The sequence below is a fragment of the Vigna angularis genome, chromosome 6 (assembly GCF_016808095.1).
Source record: "Vigna angularis cultivar LongXiaoDou No.4 chromosome 6, ASM1680809v1, whole genome shotgun sequence".
In the NCBI taxonomy this organism is placed as follows: domain Eukaryota; kingdom Viridiplantae; phylum Streptophyta; class Magnoliopsida; order Fabales; family Fabaceae; genus Vigna; species Vigna angularis.
Genome location: NC_068975.1, coordinates 33,611,832 through 33,629,348, shown reverse-complemented (window position 1 = coordinate 33,629,348; position 17,517 = coordinate 33,611,832). Strand labels below are relative to the sequence as shown.

Here is a 17,517-nt window from a genome sequence, read left to right as displayed (position 1 = left end):
TGGGCAAATCTTCCTAGCTAGTTGACATCATGGTGGAGCCTTGATTTAAAGCACTCCTCAACAGGGGCCTATGAGGATCTTTCAATCGCTTTAAAATATATTAATCCTAGAAAAAATAATTTGAAAAGGACTAAGGACAGCGTTAGTTTGGCTTTGGTTACCTAAACGTAAAACGAAAATCCAACTTAAGGAATCCAATCAATAATCAGTGGTTTGGTTTTAAAGGGTAAGAATCGAATATCAATAGGGGTCAGATTTAATCGGTTAGGTACATGTTCGACTCGATTGTGAAGTGACAGAGAAAAAAACTTTAATTAATTTGATTCAAATTGTCAGGTTCATTAGGTTGATCCAGTGTCAAGAATATACTTAAACAAGAATTAGTATATGCGGAACTAAGAAATTAGTTTCGAGTGTAGACATCAAATCTTATATATTCACAAGTTCTGCTCTGAATACATGCCTAGCTAACTAAGTATCTGTACATTACAACATTGTCGTTTTTTTAATTTAGGGTGCAGAGCCCCGATCCCTCGATGTAGTACAACTTCTGATTGATCCGTGGCTATGTCGGACCTGGATGCACAGCAATGCATCAGATTGATGAGCCGCTGATGCAGCTGCAGTAGAACGCAACAAGTAATATCCTCATGGGCATAGATTGATTTACCCATTTCAATTGTTTGATTCATTATCATCATATGCTTCGGTTCTAACTCTCACCCGTTCACGATTGAAGTGAAGGTACTTCCATTTAATCCCATATCGTTTTATAACCAATTTCCGCTTCTCTTCTTCGCCTAGTTCTCTAAAGGCTCTTGCCACTCTCCTGACCGTATCTTCATCAGGTTTTACCCGCAACTCCTCCATGTCTGCAAATACCTGCACTTACACGAGGCCGCAACTGTTAAGGCATAGAAGAGTCTAGTTAAAACTGCAAAAAAAAGTAATGCGGTGAAGTGAGATTAATGGTTCAAAGAAGGATACCTCTATGATCTTATCCGGCATATCATGATGATCATATATCGATATCATCCTAGAAAATAGTCTTTTAGAGACAGAGCGCAAGTTGGTATGTATGATCATATTCCACAATGATTCTGCCTCATCTACCCTCTGGTCCATATCAAATGCCAGAAGAAGAGTATCAAACGTTCCCATCGTTGCTCCTTGTCCTTTGCTTAGCATCCACTTTGCTACCTGTGATTTACCGAGACTAATAATCAGTAAGATTCTTTTCCAATTCCTCTTAAGTAACCAAACACGAGATCATCAGGTCTAGAAGGAAAAAGGGTTTCATTCACAGAGCACAAGTTCATTTAAATCATCCACACATGTATAATTTTGTCAATCCTGAGATGTTAGATAAAAGCAGTTAAAAGTTATGCATATTTTTACCAATTAAATAAACTTGATGACATTCCCAAAAAAGGATAAAACAATGTCAATATTGATGGATGAAACACAATTAAGAAAAGAGAAAAATATAAAAGCGTATGGATACATGAAATCCATAAAATATATTCACGACTCGTTGTAACCATAATCCATACTGTTACTTCAACAGATGAGGGAACATTTTTATAAGAAAATGACAATTTTCACTTATTCAGTACCGAAAACCAGATCCAAAACTTTAAAAACAACTGAGTAATTTCAGCATTACTTAACAGGCAAATTCATTTATCAAAAGTTTTAACAATAAACCACCACCGCTCAATCATTTCTTGAGATATGAAAATTTTGAATCCCAGAGAACTTTGCGCGAAGGGATATCAGCTCTAGGGCTTGTTATAAAAACACAACTTTTCAATCAACAGACAAACAGAATATCTGCTGTCAAATATTCTTTAAAAAATCAATAAAGGCAAACAAAGCGCTTGGTTTGATACAGAACAGGAGCTCTTTAAAGTAGTTATGTTCTTACTTGAATTACACGAACCCACTGACCCCTTTTCCTCAAGATTTTTAAAGCCTTAGCTGCTGCAATCACTGGAAACTCTGTTTCCCAAGCTGTCCATTTGTCTAATGCCCCATAAACAGCTTCTTTCTCATTAGGAAGTTTAGAAACCTGACATTTCAAGTTCCATGTACAAAATCAAAATCAAAATCAACATGATACTATAACATTAAAAGAACCCTCCCGTTGTTCATTAAATTAAAATTATTTTCTTGGTCAATTAACAGTATTTAATAAATAGTTCACTTCCTACCCTGTATTACCGATTTCTCCACATTCATCCGCACCTCCATGATCCAATAACTTGTAAAAATGAAGAATCGGTAGAAGAATTGCGGAAAAGCTCAAGAAAACTCCAGAAACCAGAAGAAAAACAAGAGAAAGGAGATAAATCACTCTGTGTTAGAAGGAAATCAATGTGCTCAACCTATTAACCAATCACAAAAGTCTGCTACTCATAAAAAATATGTAAGTTACATTTGAAGATACTAACAAAATAACTGAATCTTACAAATCCAAACCAACCCGTAACTGACAGACTAAGTTCAATTTTAAATACACTAGGTGATAAAATATCAGGTTATGGCAGTGCTGATGCATATGAAGAATCCAGTAATACCCCAAATCTAATATTCTAACTAAAAGCATATCAATAGGTAACATACAATTCTAACAAGAGTGAGGGCCTTTTGGCCAGACTGAGCTGAATCTCTACTTTTCCACAAGTGATACTCTTTCTTTCCAGTTGTCTTCTTCCCTTTTCTGCATTCCAGGTAAAAGAAATAATTCGCATAAACAAGAATTCATTGAAAAATAATGAAAATAGAATAAAAAACCTACTTCTTCTCCATGGGACCACCACCTTTTGAGCTAAATTTGGATCTCTTAATCACGCAGTGGGTACAACTTCTCTATAATAAAAAGCAGAATATTTCAATATTTCAAAGTCAAATACAAGAAATGCAATTATTGAGCTGTTGTTTACCTTCAGTGAGACGGTTATTGCAATTGTTGATAATTTATTCCCCCATAGAAGGGCTCTTGTTTTATCCATCTTAGCCAGAGTCAGAAGACAAGAATAAGCAATCAATAAATAAAAAAATAAAAAATAGCTTTTTCCTTGGTCAAAAGAACAGCTTTACCTCAGATATTCGTGACAGGGGCAGAGGAGAAACAATTGAGCTTAAACATGTCATCGGCATCATGCCTTTCAAATTTGGAGATGTGTTATCAGAATCGAAGGGATAAGTACCCTCTAGAGTTGTCAAAACTGCACTCCCTGCAATGCAACAAATACCATCATTTCCTTTCATTGAACAAGATCTACTGTAAAACCTATGGCATGTCATTTATCAGTATTTCTTCAGTTTAACGACTCCACTCCCGAAACTCATTCTTTGGTGCTAAACTTTTTAACAACAGTAAAGAAGCCTGCTTACACTCCTTCACTCGCACACCAATTGGTAGTAAGTTTAAAGCACAAATTTCTTCATATTTCGTAACTTTTTATGTAGAATCTTTAAGTTGTTTTTCTGTTTAACACCACTGTGCTGGGTACAGAATCTAATTATATATATAGCATGTATCTACACATATGATGTTCAAAATTAAGAACTCACTCACTTCACTACCTAAGTATGCGCATAAAAATCACTAAATTTAGAATACAAAAGCTATAGATTGTCTGTGTAAAACTCTTTACACTGTAAATTAATTTAAAACATCCTTCATAACACTTTAGTAAAAGTTAACAAACCTGACTCACATATATGAAGATTTGATTAGAGTGTAAAAATGTTTTACCCAGTCAAAGAATAGTCTTTTTTCACTTCAATTTTAAACCAGTCAAATTTCCACATTTCAGAATACTTTCTTGTTATGGTTATGCAGAAGAATTTACATTGTCTGAATTCGACAACCAAACTATTTAAAGATAAATCTTTATCGCTTTTCAGTTTCATTTATGCATTCCTTCGAACACTTGATAGACAAAATAAACCAACTTACTTATTTCAGAATAAATAACTTTGACAAGCTAAAGAACCCAGTGTTATAGCAACTGAAAATTGAACAGAAACAGCACAATAAGAGCATGCCAGAAATAAACTCATGGTAGAAGGGAGCAATTGATACTCCGGCTAATACTTAACCAATAAAAGAAAATAAAAAAACTATTACCCTCTGGGTCGATTTCTCCTTGGCATCAGATACGAATTTTGCTTTACTGCATATTGTCGGAACTGATGCAGTGTTCACCTCGCTGTTCAGTTAATTTCGTGCTTCTCTGCTGCAATTCTGCATGTTTGGGTATGGACTTTCGCGCTGGGTTCGCTCTGGCCCTACTTCTCAGCTCAACCAGAACTAGGAAAATGTTATTTACACCATCTTTTGTTAATTATCATACCTCCCTGTCGTAGTTTTCCAATATTTTCCTCCAAACACCCTTTTAATTTTAAAATTCCCCCATGAGTTTCTTCACAAAAAAATATATGCACACACTTTTTTACATTGGAGTCATGCCAAATTTCTCTTTAAGTGCATGTCTTTTGCATACATTTAGTTATTTGCATGCTCTTTTAGTAATATTTGGATGAGCTTTTCTATAAACTCTCTTTTTTTAAAAGAAAATTAAAAAAAAAATAGTTTATCTGAAGTTAATTTATAAAATCTCTATAAATTTCTTATTAAACTTATGTATAAGCTGATATTAATTTGTAGAAAAGTTTTTTCACTTCTAAAACTACTTAGGAAGAAGTTTTTCTAAATGAACTCTTAGTTTATATTCATTTTTTTTTTCATAAACTACCTTTTATCATCATCAAATTAAGGTTTTTGTTTTAGAGAATAAATTATATCTTGTATCAAAACTTTTTTCTTGCATATCTTCAATTATTTGTAGAAAATGATAAATATACAATTTAACTTGATACTTAAACGATCATTGTTCTTAAAAGTTTATTAGTAACACATTTGCAAATTCTCATATTGATACAATATAAACTTTCCAAAAATTTAAAGATATCATAATTCATAAAAAGAACTCTTTTAAAAGAGTACATATAAACTTAGGATACAAAAGAATAAAAAAAAAAGAACAAAGAAGAATGGTGGGAGGAGCTCGAAAAAAGTGTGTTATATGCTGTGAAAGGAAAATGTGATGTCACAAGATATCTCGCGACACAAGTTGAAGAAAAAAAATGTGTCAAACTGTAACATCCCAAAAATACAGTCTAAACTATATGATAGAATAATCACATTGAATAATATTACAGATCAGTCTTACATTAAAAGAGAAGTACGCTTGTGGCCGAACGGCCTTACAAAGAAAGACAAGAAATTTAAAGTTGTACAGGGGTACAATTTTGACCGAACGGTTTACAAAAGAATTATACCGAACGGTCCTGCAAAAGAAAAGGGAAAAGGTGATCGAACGATCACCTTACTATCAAACTATAATATTGACCGAACGGTTCTACTGTTCGGTCTTAACTTCTACCTCGACTAAGTTTTCTTCTTCTAGCTCTTCTTCCAACAGCTCGTCTCCTTCTGCTCACATCACATGGATGATCATTGCAACAGAAAGACAACCGAACGTACAAAACAGACAAGACAGAAAGACATAGGGTAAGTTTATGTAATTTAATTCATGTATCAACATATATTTCACACAATTCAACCACACAAGATAATTCATTAACTCATTCATGCAAAGCCTAATACTAGACTGACTGTCCGGACTGTATAAATTCTGTGTAGCTACGACGTTCGTGCACCCAGTGATGTAGTAACTGGGATACCCTCAATAGCTGTCACCCGAGGTTAGTCCTATCTGTCCAAATTAACCATAAGGACTAAGACCTCCTACCGTTCCCACGCATGACTTACCCTCCTCTACGTGAGGACGAGTAATCACGGAACATCAGGATGAACCGCCAGCTTAGCATGCCCACATTCATACTTTACTAAATTTCAATATCCATTCATGAGATATTCCTCCCCGCAATACTCGTTCATAATCATACTCATTTCATCTACATCATATTCCATCATCTTTTATTTTCAAACTTCAATTTTTAACGAAGATCCCTTAGGATAGCAAATACCGAACGTTCAACCCCAACTCAGAACGAGACCGAACACTTGGAGCGAAATTGAGAGGTCTCCAGTTCCAGAACAGATTAAGACCGAGAGGGTTACTATCGGGTTGAGAAAGAAATCGAGTACAATCATATATCACAAGAACGAATAGAACGAATGTTATTTACAAAGTGAGCCAATTAAATGAATTGACTCTTGAGAGCTCAAACTGAACACCGAAAAGCCCATGCCAAGTACTAAGACTCTAGGCCGAAAATCAATGGATACAAACACTTCAAGACATTCAAAGAATAATACTTAGAAGAATTCACATGAAGAAACCGAACGCTTATAAATACTTAGCTTATTTGAGTTTAACATCAAGAAAACCGAATGTCAGTCAATGATCGAGCACGGTAGAGAGAGAACTCTATTGAATCTGGACGAACGCTATTTTCATCAAGATATATTATAGAAAAGAGAATGAGCGCGGTGTAAGACCCAACACTAAATAGTACGAGGGCTTGGTGAAAGACTGGCTCTAAATCATACGAGCGCTTGGTGAAAGACCTAGCATTAAATAATACGAGCGCTTGGTGAAAGACCTAGCACAGAATAGTACGAGCGCTTGGTGAATATAAGATATCATTTGACTAATGTTCAAGAACGAACGGACATACTACTACACAGATATACTTAAATTTATATTAAAATACCAAGGAAATGATATCCTTGGTGGAACGCCTGTACACAAATTATACTAGACGAAGACGCTCGTCCTCAACATAAATTCCTTCCAAATGAAAGAATCCAATTCTAAACGAGTCCCCGAGAAAAATCGAACGGTCAAAGACCATTCAGTAACGAACATACATTATCATAGGGAATTTCATACTTAGAATTATTTATCTCAACTCATTTCTCAACATTTATCCTCATATTTTCATACATTCATATCATAGTAAATTTTCATACTTCATACAATCAAAACATAGCAACAATCATATTTCATATTAATTCAGTCAATTCAATGAACGTACATACAATCCAAACAAACATACAAATCAAATTATATAAGCTTCCCTTAGCTCTGAGCGTGACCGAACGTTCACAGAGGCAGAATACAGTTCACACCACTACAAGTCCTTCTACCCTCAACGCTCGACAATCCAAACTACACCAAGTGAAAACCCAACACTATCAGAACCACTCATTATGAGAAGGGTGATCCACATGAAACCAGAACTTGGTTTGCATGTCCAAGAAAACCGCACGGCCGAGTGAAAAGAAGAACTTACCAACTCAGTTTCACAAACCGATCGGTTCAAACTGAAGCTCTTGACACCGGCAGAGTGGAAATGTTGCCTGAGTGATGATCGGAGGAAGAAAAGGTGAAGCTTTCTTAGAGAGAAGATGAAGGAGATGTAGAGAGAAGGAGGAGAAAATGAGATTTTTCAGATGGGGAAGAAGGGTGCATGCAGTGAGTGGCGTGGATTTCTGAAAAATCAAAGTTTTCCTTCCAACGTCAAAAACGGACGTCCACTCAGCTGCTAACACTTTCCTTCGCCCATCTGAATGTCGAACCCCTCGTTTGACACATGGAATCCACTAAAACGGCACATACGTGGATTTGAGTGGTTCTGACACAAACAGTGTAAATAACTCAAATATTATCATAAAATATATTTAAAATTTTAAATAAATTTAATAAAATTTAGCTAAAAAACTAAATTTATATAATTTCAAAAGAGACTAAGTTAATTCGAAACTTTGGAAAGAGACTAATTACAACTTATAGTTTAAAAAATAAAAATATATTTAACCCTATAAAAATTACGATAAAAATTTCTATTTAGTCTGGACGTGGATTTGCCATGCAAACTAAATTCTTTTAAATCACAGACTTTATTATTTCTCACACTTATTATTGCTAGTGTATTATAGAAGGCATGGCTCCACATTTCTTGAGTTTTACTTCAGAATTTGTATCTCGCAAACTGATCTCATGTGTCTTACAAGTTACAACAGCTTCATCAATTGAAAATTAAAGCATCTCACACCATTTGCAGTTGTATTATCTAATATGTTATATCTTCCTCAAAACAAGTGATTGAATGTTTTAATAGTTCAAATATATTGTACAGTGCTATAGAGTTTAGATGTCCATATGAATATTGAAAATATATTTAGTCAAGGTTTTTTTATGCCGAACTACTCAATAAAACAACAAAAATAATACTGTTAACATTTTATATATAATTATAATTTAATATTTAAAATTTTAAAGTATATAAGTGAGTAAATTGGAAAAATGAAATTATTTTTATCATTTATTTTAAGTTAATTAAGGTCGTAAATTATTCTAATTAAAAGTTAATAGTGTATAATATTTGTATGTAGAGTAAAACAAGCAACAGATTTTACATAAGCATAAGCCCGTCTAGCTCAGTTGGTAGAGCGCAAGGCTCTTAACCTTGTGGTCGTGGGTTCGAGCCCCACGGTGGGCGTGTTTCCTTTTTAAGGGGTTTTCTTAAAAAAACAAGTATTTTGAAATGCAATGCACTGTCTGACAGAATTCTACTAATTTTTGTGTAACTTCAAAACGCTGTAAAGCATGAGGGATATATTATGGGCATCACCAGTTTCAACTGCAAAATTTCCTTCCAGATTTCTCATACATCTCTTTTTCCATCATCGTCATATTCTATTGCAAAAGGATTTGGCATGCTTAATGTTGCAGTAGCATAAGCCAATAGCACAATTGAATTACATTTATGCTTATGTCTTGTGTTTTTAATAACAGTGAGAAGCATTCTAGAATGACAAAAACTTAAAATAATGTGTCATGGCTTTCCCAAAAAGTGCGACTTCATCCTTGTCATCGAATGTTTCAAGAGATTTCAAGCAGAGAAGCAGCTTCAAGCGCAGTAGAAAATAGGAAGTTTGCAACCTGGATAAGAGTAAAAAAAACGAGTATAAAAATACCTCAACCTAAAACCAAAATTGAGAAAAAAAGAGAGAAGAAAATCCACATGTCGGAATTGAATAAATCACATAGCTGGACATTTGAAAAACATAATAAATTTTACCAAATGCAAAAAAAAAATGACAAAGCAGGAGCAAAATTGAGATTATAAACAACAATCAAAATGAACACAACCTTCTGAATTTTAACTTATGACAAGAAAAGTTTAATTTTTTCCTTTATTTTTCTTTCTTAAGGAACTTTTATGAAGACGTATTTATAACTTAAAATTAGTTTACATATTCTATTTAATTTTCTAAACTATTATTTTAATTTGAACATAAATTTATTCTAAATCGTGAGATATAAATTTTTTAATATTATTTTACTCTTAAACACCCTTATAAATAAATAAGTTTTTTCCCACCATGTCTGGGTATCTCAGGAGATAAACATAGAGAATGCGAACCCATTTCACTTACTAGTGTCACATGTTCACCATTTTCAATCATTGTCGTACTGCTAGACAATACACTTTTAATATATAGCCATCACATGCACAATCAGATAAGCCTTTTTCGACAATCATGCATATCAGATACCCCAAAATATTAATTATTTGGCACTCATTAATCATTCACAACAAAAGGGTACAAAACTTTTATGTTCTGTCTCAATTCCCAGTTCCCATGCTTAGAATGATTTTCATTTTTCATTCTTTTTTCTTAAAATGAAAGAACTTCAACTTTACAATTTAATTATTTGTTGGCCAGCTTTTAGCATCCATGTAGATTATACCATGTATAGTTCTCACAACTTTATGATGTTTTAAACAACGATAGTTGCGTTCTTTGAAGACCAACCAAAATGATCAGGATGGGTAGTCGGATAAACAAAATAAAACCTTTTTTGAAACTCTAGCTTGAGTACCTTGTATGCTCTTTTCAGGTTATGCGAATTTATTATAGTTTGTATATATTACCAATTGATATAGAGTTTAATGTTTTTATACTAATATATGAATGTTTTGGGTATGAGATCACTTAAAATACTTATCCAATTTCTTCTCTGATGTTGTTTAGTAATTGATTTTATACTCCTTATCTTTATTCTACCGTTTGGAGATACTTGTCAAAGGTTATTCGAGGTTTAAGTTAGTAAATTGTTCAGAAATTTAGAACAATAATATTAAATACACAATAAATGCAATTATCTACTTTTTATCTTTGATCTGTATTTATAATTTTTGGCATGAATTTGAGATTGGTGAAACCTTAATCTTGACTCAATATTTTTAATTATTATTTACCTTATTTCTTGTAGAGAAAACTCGTTTATCGAATAAAATCGGATGTCTCTATTTATAACCGTTTGATTTTATCCGTTGATTCCACCGTATTCGCTTGCTGCTTACCTATTTTTTGTTCTCCATAACCGTCCGGTTTGCTTTGTATGGTCCGACCATAGAATATAATTCACATTGTAATTTAGATCTAATTCAATTTATAATTTAAGTTGAATTTAACCATGAAATTGAGCCGTTAAACAAAGGTTGTTGTTACTTATATATAGTAATTTAATGGTGTTATTAAAATAATTGATTGACATTATTATCTCCCTCAAGTTTTGAGTTTACGAAAGTTATGGTGAGATGAGGAGCAGAAATCGCAAAGCAAGGCCCTTCCGAAGAAAACCAACAGAACATTGCTTGGAGAGGTGACTTCACGGGAATATTCGACAAACATAGAGGAAACTGAAAAGTAAGATAAAATAAAATTATTGAAATAAAGTTAAGAAAAATTATGCCAGTGTTATGGAGACTTGCACGAAAACAAATAAACGACGTGGGCAACGTAGCAGGGAAGCAGGGTTAATGATGAAGAGAGTGGAACCCTTCCAGCACGTGGAAAAGTGGGCCTTGAATCATCATGAGACACGTGTACAAATACTAGTGGGCCGTGAGTTGGAAATCCTGGTACGCAGAGGTGACAGATATTATGCGGATGAGGCGTGGGGCCCAGCTGCAGAGGCTTGGCTCGAAATGCGGGCGTAGGTGTAGTAAAACACAGAGAGATAGCTTTATAGCCACGCTTTTTACCCATTCAATCATTGTTGTGTTTCCCAATGCTTTAGCCGCTACCATGCATAACATAAACTAATCATAATTTTGTTTTTTCATTTTTCTGTTATTTTATTTTATTTGAAAATAAATTGAACGTTGAATAAATCATTTCAATATCTATACCAAAATATGAGGTTGTCAGTCATTATTACTAATCTATCACGGTTAATAAGAGAAAGAAAACTCAAATAAAAACTTGTCAATGCTTGTGAGATTTTATATATATAATAAACCGAAACATGCGTTGTTTTTAGCGCTTTATTTAATATAGTTTGGTACTTTATATAGTGTTATTATTATACGGTTATTAATAAGAAGAGATAGTTGTACACGTAATATCAATAAACTTAGGAGGTTTTTTTGACTTCGATTCTCAGTTTCTTACAAGGTTAAGGTTGACTTCGATGTGAACGGTGTTTCTTCCGCTAAGTTTGCCCGTGCATCACCTAAAATAATACTTTGAACATTTCAAGTCTAATATAAAAGATTATTATTTTTCAAAAGTTTAATTGCTATGATATCAACACGTAAGTATGTGATCTACCTTATCCACAAAGGAACCCTAATTGGTCACACTGTTGATTAAGCAGTGGGTTATAGATGTTTGTTTTGTACATAATAAATTTTCTAATTTATCAAATTGGTATAAAATTATATAGTAGTGTAAGTGTTTATTTTCTTCTCTTTTGTATCTCATCCCTCCATCTTAGTTCTAGACTATTCTCTAGTCTACATTATGAAAACACTATTACAGGACCCTATTATGATTCAAACTGGTCACATAATATCATGAAGTCCAAACACAAAAAAGTCATTGAACAAACAAATAATGACACCATTATATACACAAACCGTGTATATCTCAAACAGAACAACATAGTATTCAATAATGTTGCCATAAAATACACATAGGAAAATTTGTCATTAGTTTGATAGGAAAGAGGAAAACAACGACCTTGGGACCATGGAATCATTTTCTCATCCAAAATCGTAAATGAAATACACAGTTCAAAACATATGGAAAGTGAGCGCAATATATTTTTTTTCTTTGCAATATTAATAAAGTAAAAGTTAAAAATAATTCAATTTCTAAATAACAGGGACCACATATGTACTGTCTTCTAAATACGTTGAAACATTTTAATTAAGTACTGTTTTAAAAAAATTTACAAAATATTATCTACAGCTATTTTAATTTTAAAAACGAGCAAAAATAGTAACCTTCTGAAAATGTTTTTTCTGTTGTAAAAATATATACCATACTAAAGTTGAGTGTATGTATCAATGGTGTAAATGGAAAATGTTTTATATGGTAAACTTGTTGAGATGTATTATAACTATCTTAAAGATTATATTAATGATAATTTTTCATGTATTAATATTGTGACTTTTCTATGTTTTGGTACATATGTTACTGATATATACCACTAACCTTGTTAATAATTATTTTTTTCAATATTAATATTTTTAATGAGATACTCTCTTCCAGTTTTTTTATTTACAAATTATAATTCAAATTATTATTATTATTATTTAAGATAAGCAAAATTATTATCACTAGAAACAATAACATATTCATAAGAATAAACAAAAATTATTTTTATTACAATAAATTAATATAAAAAATCCAAGATAAAATTATTTCAACCAATATTACATATTCATGTTAGAGTTTATTTTCACAATAGACTTGTTTAGAGTTTAATAAAATCAAATATTTTTATAATTTATAATTTTTCTATTATAACTTGTAATATATATGTTACACCTGAATAGCTCATTATCTCAAACCAACAAATAATATGATAAAAGATAAGTAAATGTGTTCCAATATATATGAAAATTAAACTATTTTAATAAATTAGTGTAATATGACACACTCAACATCTTTTGGAATATTTATACACAAAAAATGATAGCTAAATCATTAAAATTACACACATACTTTGTAACATAATATCTTATTCTCATATTGAGTTTCGTATTTAATTTGTGATTATTCATACCATGTTATTATCTTCCATATCATTCATTACATACTTATAGAAGACTTCTAACAAGTTATGAAGAAGCATAATATAAATCACCTATAATATACAAATATATATATATATATATATATATATATATATATATATATATATATATATATATATATATATATATATATATATATATATATATATATATATATATATATAGCATGTAGCAGCAAAACTTTCTAATATATTTTTATTAAACTCAACTGTTTTTAACAAACTTAATTCACTTACAGTATTAGAAACATCCACTCTTAATTAAAATTTCTTAAAAAATAAAATAATTTTTTTTAAAAATATTAATAGAGACCAAATACTTACTATAATCAATCATTTATTCAATTGATTTTTTATTTCCACTTTATTACTACCTATTCAGATATATATTTTATGACCATAATATATTTCTCACTTTCTAATGAAGTAAATAGTAAAAATATATTTTATATAATGTATGTATAAAGTTTTCATCATTTTCCATTTAAAATTTATTACCGACACAAAAAATTAAATTTTGCTTCATATTTTGAGAAGAAAAATACTTAATTTTAATTACAGTATAATTGTAATTACAGTAAAAAATACAAAATATATTATTTTGTTCATAAAATGTAGAAGTACGTGCATTCGAATTATGCAATTAAAATAGTTATAAACTTTTATTTATTTTTGTTGTATGATTATTCCACATTTTCATATTATCATCCTTAACTGGCCAATAATATAACATCTTTATTTTTTATCAAATAAGAAATTCAAAATAATTAACAAAAATTGTCAAATACATTCAAATTTACTGGAAAAAAAACATGGGTGTGGACAACATTACACTCTTTAATTAATAATTTATTAAGAAAAATGGTAGTTAGTAGATATTTATCTTTGTAGACTTTTATAAATAACGTAAGTTAATTCCTATTATTATCAGTTAATTTTCAAAACTAAACTTATTGAACAAAATAAGTACCCTATCATTATCAGTTAATTTTCAAAACTAAACTTGTTGAACAAAATAAGTACCATATAAAGTTAATTGGAAAATACCAAAAATTATAATTTATTTTTCACAGTTTTATCTTTATTTACCTTGTAATAATTATTTTAAAAAACATTATATTAGTTTTAATTAATTAATATTATCAAAATGTTAATGCTTTGTATTAAAATTAACCTCATTAAATTTTGGTATGATATTTTCTTGTATGAGTAACATTATTAAATATTATGGTAAAAGAATCCTCCATAGTTGAAAATATTAATTATCTAACTATAAATTCTCATAAACACTTTGTTGGCTAACATAACTGAAAAAAAATGTAATTAGTTAAACTCAGTTTCAATTATAAATAAATATGTTATAAAAGTATATATATTTAATAGTTTCGCAGTTTAATATATGGAGATTCTTTCAAAGGATTTGATTTCTGAGTTGTCATCATTAGAAAAGGGTTACACAAAAAATAAGAAAGGTCTGATGTAAATAATTTGACAGAAATACACAGCCACAACACATAGATTAGAGCAAAAACAGTAAGGTTCTTGTCTCGACGTCTTCCTTGCCAGAAAATTTACTTTGTCAGAGAAAAACACTGTACACCTTGACACGCTAAGTTAAAATGGTTTTAACTTTCGGCTATTTAGATAAGGATGAAGCAGTAGCCACGTATGAAAACAATCACAGTTATGCTTCTGTCTTGGTCTTCGTTATAGATAGTTAATTAACAAACAATTATGAAACTATACGTCAACGAGATGTGTAGGTAGCGTTAAACTTTTGTATATAATTCATTGTGTTTGGAAAGTAACAGAATTCAGAGTAGATGCAGTAATCATTTAAATCATGTGCTTAACATTTAAAGAAATAAACTCTTGACTTAATTCATTCAATATACCTTATTTTGGATAAACATTAAAACTGAACATTCAACAATAATGTAAATAATTCATTAGATTGGGAAACATGGAATAGGGTAAAATGAAGAGAATTAGGAAACGTAGAGACACAAAATTCAACTGGAAACCAAGATGAAGGCATGTGTAATTAAGACCACAGGTGAGATTTTTAATTGAGATTAACTGAGAGAAGGCACGGAAGGAGTTAATTGCAAGAAAAGGAAATGTGGTGGTATTGAAATGAAGAAAACAAAAGTGGGACCCACAGGAAGAAAATTAAGAACTGGATTTGTTCACAAAATAGAGCCGACTCAGTGAATGAAACAAATTATAATGACGCCATCTGACAATACAAATCAATCCAAGTGTACCCAATACGTTTCCAAGGGATTCCCTTCCTGTTCTTATAAATAAAACCCCAAATCTTCACTGTTTCATTCCCAAACCTTACTTAACCCCCAAAACAATTCATAAAACATTAACCCAACCAAATGGCCGAGGAGTTCACGGAATCCGAGGTTGTTTTCTCAGACCACAGCCTCCGCCGAGGAGTCAAGGTGGCGCTGCCCCCGCCGCAGAGGATCACAATTTCAAAGCCTGTCAATATACCGGATAGAATGGTTCGGCGGTGGGATTTCAACGGGGAGGAGGAAGAGTTGGAGGAAATGAGGCCGCCGCATGAGATCGTTCGGCAGAGGGTGGCTGGAAAAATGGCATTCTCAGTCTGCACCGGGAACGGGAGGACTTTGAAGGGAAGAGATTTGAGTCAGGTCAGAAATTCGATCCTCAGGTTGACTGGGTTTCTGGAAGCCTGACATTGGAAGAAGCTGGAAAAATTGAAAGCAAAAACAATTGCCTCCATTTCTTGCGTTGTTATTGATTGGTTGATTAATTGGGTTAGCTTGAGATCGTTTTTGGAATCTCCTTAATTGTTTGTAACGGGAAAACATTTGAATTTAGAAATAAAATAAATTTATTCACAGATTTTAATTATGCTTTATTATTTAATTTCATAGCATTCGGTTTTCTTGGGGTATTGCTTGCTTCTGCGTGTTGGATGTTCTAAGGTGTGCGCAATCACCCACTTCTGGATCATTATTTTTTTTTTCTGATTGAAGATAAATTCAAAAGGAAGGCTTTTTTCCTTCTTCTGAAACACTCATGGTTTTCATGTGTCGGTGTTTTGCCATTAAAATGAAAACTTTGAATAATCACATGAGAAGACAGCTAGCTAAGAAGGAAAATTATAAAAAGAAGGAAAGAATTTAGTTTATAAGCACGTTATCTTAATAAACTTCTGTTTAAGTGATTGACATTTGGTTCAAATTCACTTTGCGAAGAAGTAATTAATCCAGCAGATTGATTAATGAGGGACTAATTAAATTACAAGAGCGAAGAATTGCAAGAGGTTCTTGATAATATTTTGTTGATTGGATTATACATTGAAAGAAAGACTATTTAATACACAGTTGAAATATACAATTGTTTAATATTCTTTTTAGCCTCGTTTATAAATAAAGAAAATCAATGTTTACGCTAATTGCAAAATAAATCAGTATCGTTTAGTTCTACTACTGACATTTAAAAATAATTTTTGAGGCTATATAATTAATTGATATAAAAATAATTAAAATTTTACTTATATGTGTAATATAGTTTTAAGAAAATTGTTACTCGTAAATTTTTGTCAAATTATTTAAAGGTTATTTACTATACTTCTTTTGCCCGTTCTTATAAAAGTAAGTTTGATTTGGCTGTTTTGTTGAAAATCAATTTAAAATGTTTTCTATGTTTTATTTTTTTTGTCTTATATTCTTTTAAAGTCTTATATTTATGGGAGTCTAACTTTATCTTTTGTAACGAATATTCTGTAATATTACCTTGATTATTCACAATACTTTGACTATTCAAGTACAACATGAACTAAACTTAAATGTAATAAATACACTAAAGCAAAAATAAATTCAGAGGATTAAAACTAATAAAAAATTAAAAGCACGTCTTGTTAATGGTCAATAAAGTTTAATGTCATTAATTAAAAATTGACAACTGTTTAATTATAGCAAACTAATTAACTAGCTCTTATGGTGAATAAAGAAAAGAAAATCAATGGCATTAAATATATTTTTTAATTTATGTATTTGAAAATTTAAAAACACATGGATGCGCTCTTTGAAAAGGAAATCAATATAGTAGTAACATGGGTTTTAATTGTGAGAAAATACGCAGGAAAAAGATAGGCATAAAAATTTAGTAGTCTCCTTTTCCATACAATGACAAAAGTATATTCTTAGTATTTTAATAATGTGAGGACAAAATAGAATGATTGAGTACTTAATTTGGCATTCCACGTACACCTACCAATATTCTATTTTTTTTTTCTCATCTACATATCATTTGTCTCCTTGGAGAAGACTTATGTGTAAGTTTTTTCCCCTTGAATATAAATATTGAATAAATT

At 31.2% G+C, this 17,517-nt stretch overlaps 2 protein-coding genes and 1 non-coding gene across 4 annotated transcripts; 2 read left to right on the top strand and 1 right to left on the bottom strand.

Annotated features, from left to right (window-relative positions):
* Positions 1–366: 366 nt before the first annotated feature.
* On the bottom strand, positions 367–4,336 carry LOC108342039 (pentatricopeptide repeat-containing protein At4g18975, chloroplastic). 2 transcript variants are annotated; one of them, XM_017579743.2, is made up of 9 exons: positions 4,139–4,334; positions 3,968–4,019; positions 3,103–3,239; positions 2,946–3,014; positions 2,801–2,871; positions 2,626–2,722; positions 1,928–2,071; positions 988–1,200; positions 367–882 (listed from the first exon to the last, which is right to left on the bottom strand). In XM_017579743.2, exons 3-9 carry the CDS (start codon positions 3,163–3,165, stop codon positions 676–678), a joined length of 864 nt encoding a protein of 287 aa, XP_017435232.1. In that variant the 5' UTR covers positions 3,166–3,239; positions 3,968–4,019; positions 4,139–4,334; the 3' UTR covers positions 367–675. The 2 variants fall into 2 exon arrangements, with proteins under 2 accessions (XP_017435232.1, XP_017435231.1); XM_017579742.2 differs by lacking the exon at positions 3,968–4,019 and having other exon boundaries at positions 4,139–4,336.
* A 4,135-nt stretch (positions 4,337–8,471) lies between these two features.
* On the top strand, positions 8,472–8,544 carry TRNAK-CUU (transfer RNA lysine (anticodon CUU)). The gene has a single exon. It is a non-coding gene; the product is annotated as a tRNA-Lys (tRNA).
* A 6,910-nt stretch (positions 8,545–15,454) lies between these two features.
* LOC108342565 (uncharacterized) lies at positions 15,455–16,046 on the top strand. The gene has a single exon (XM_017580355.2). The coding sequence runs from the start codon at positions 15,548–15,550 to the stop codon at positions 15,869–15,871; it is 324 nt and encodes a 107-aa protein (XP_017435844.1). The 5' UTR covers positions 15,455–15,547; the 3' UTR covers positions 15,872–16,046.
* Positions 16,047–17,517: the final 1,471 nt, after the last annotated feature.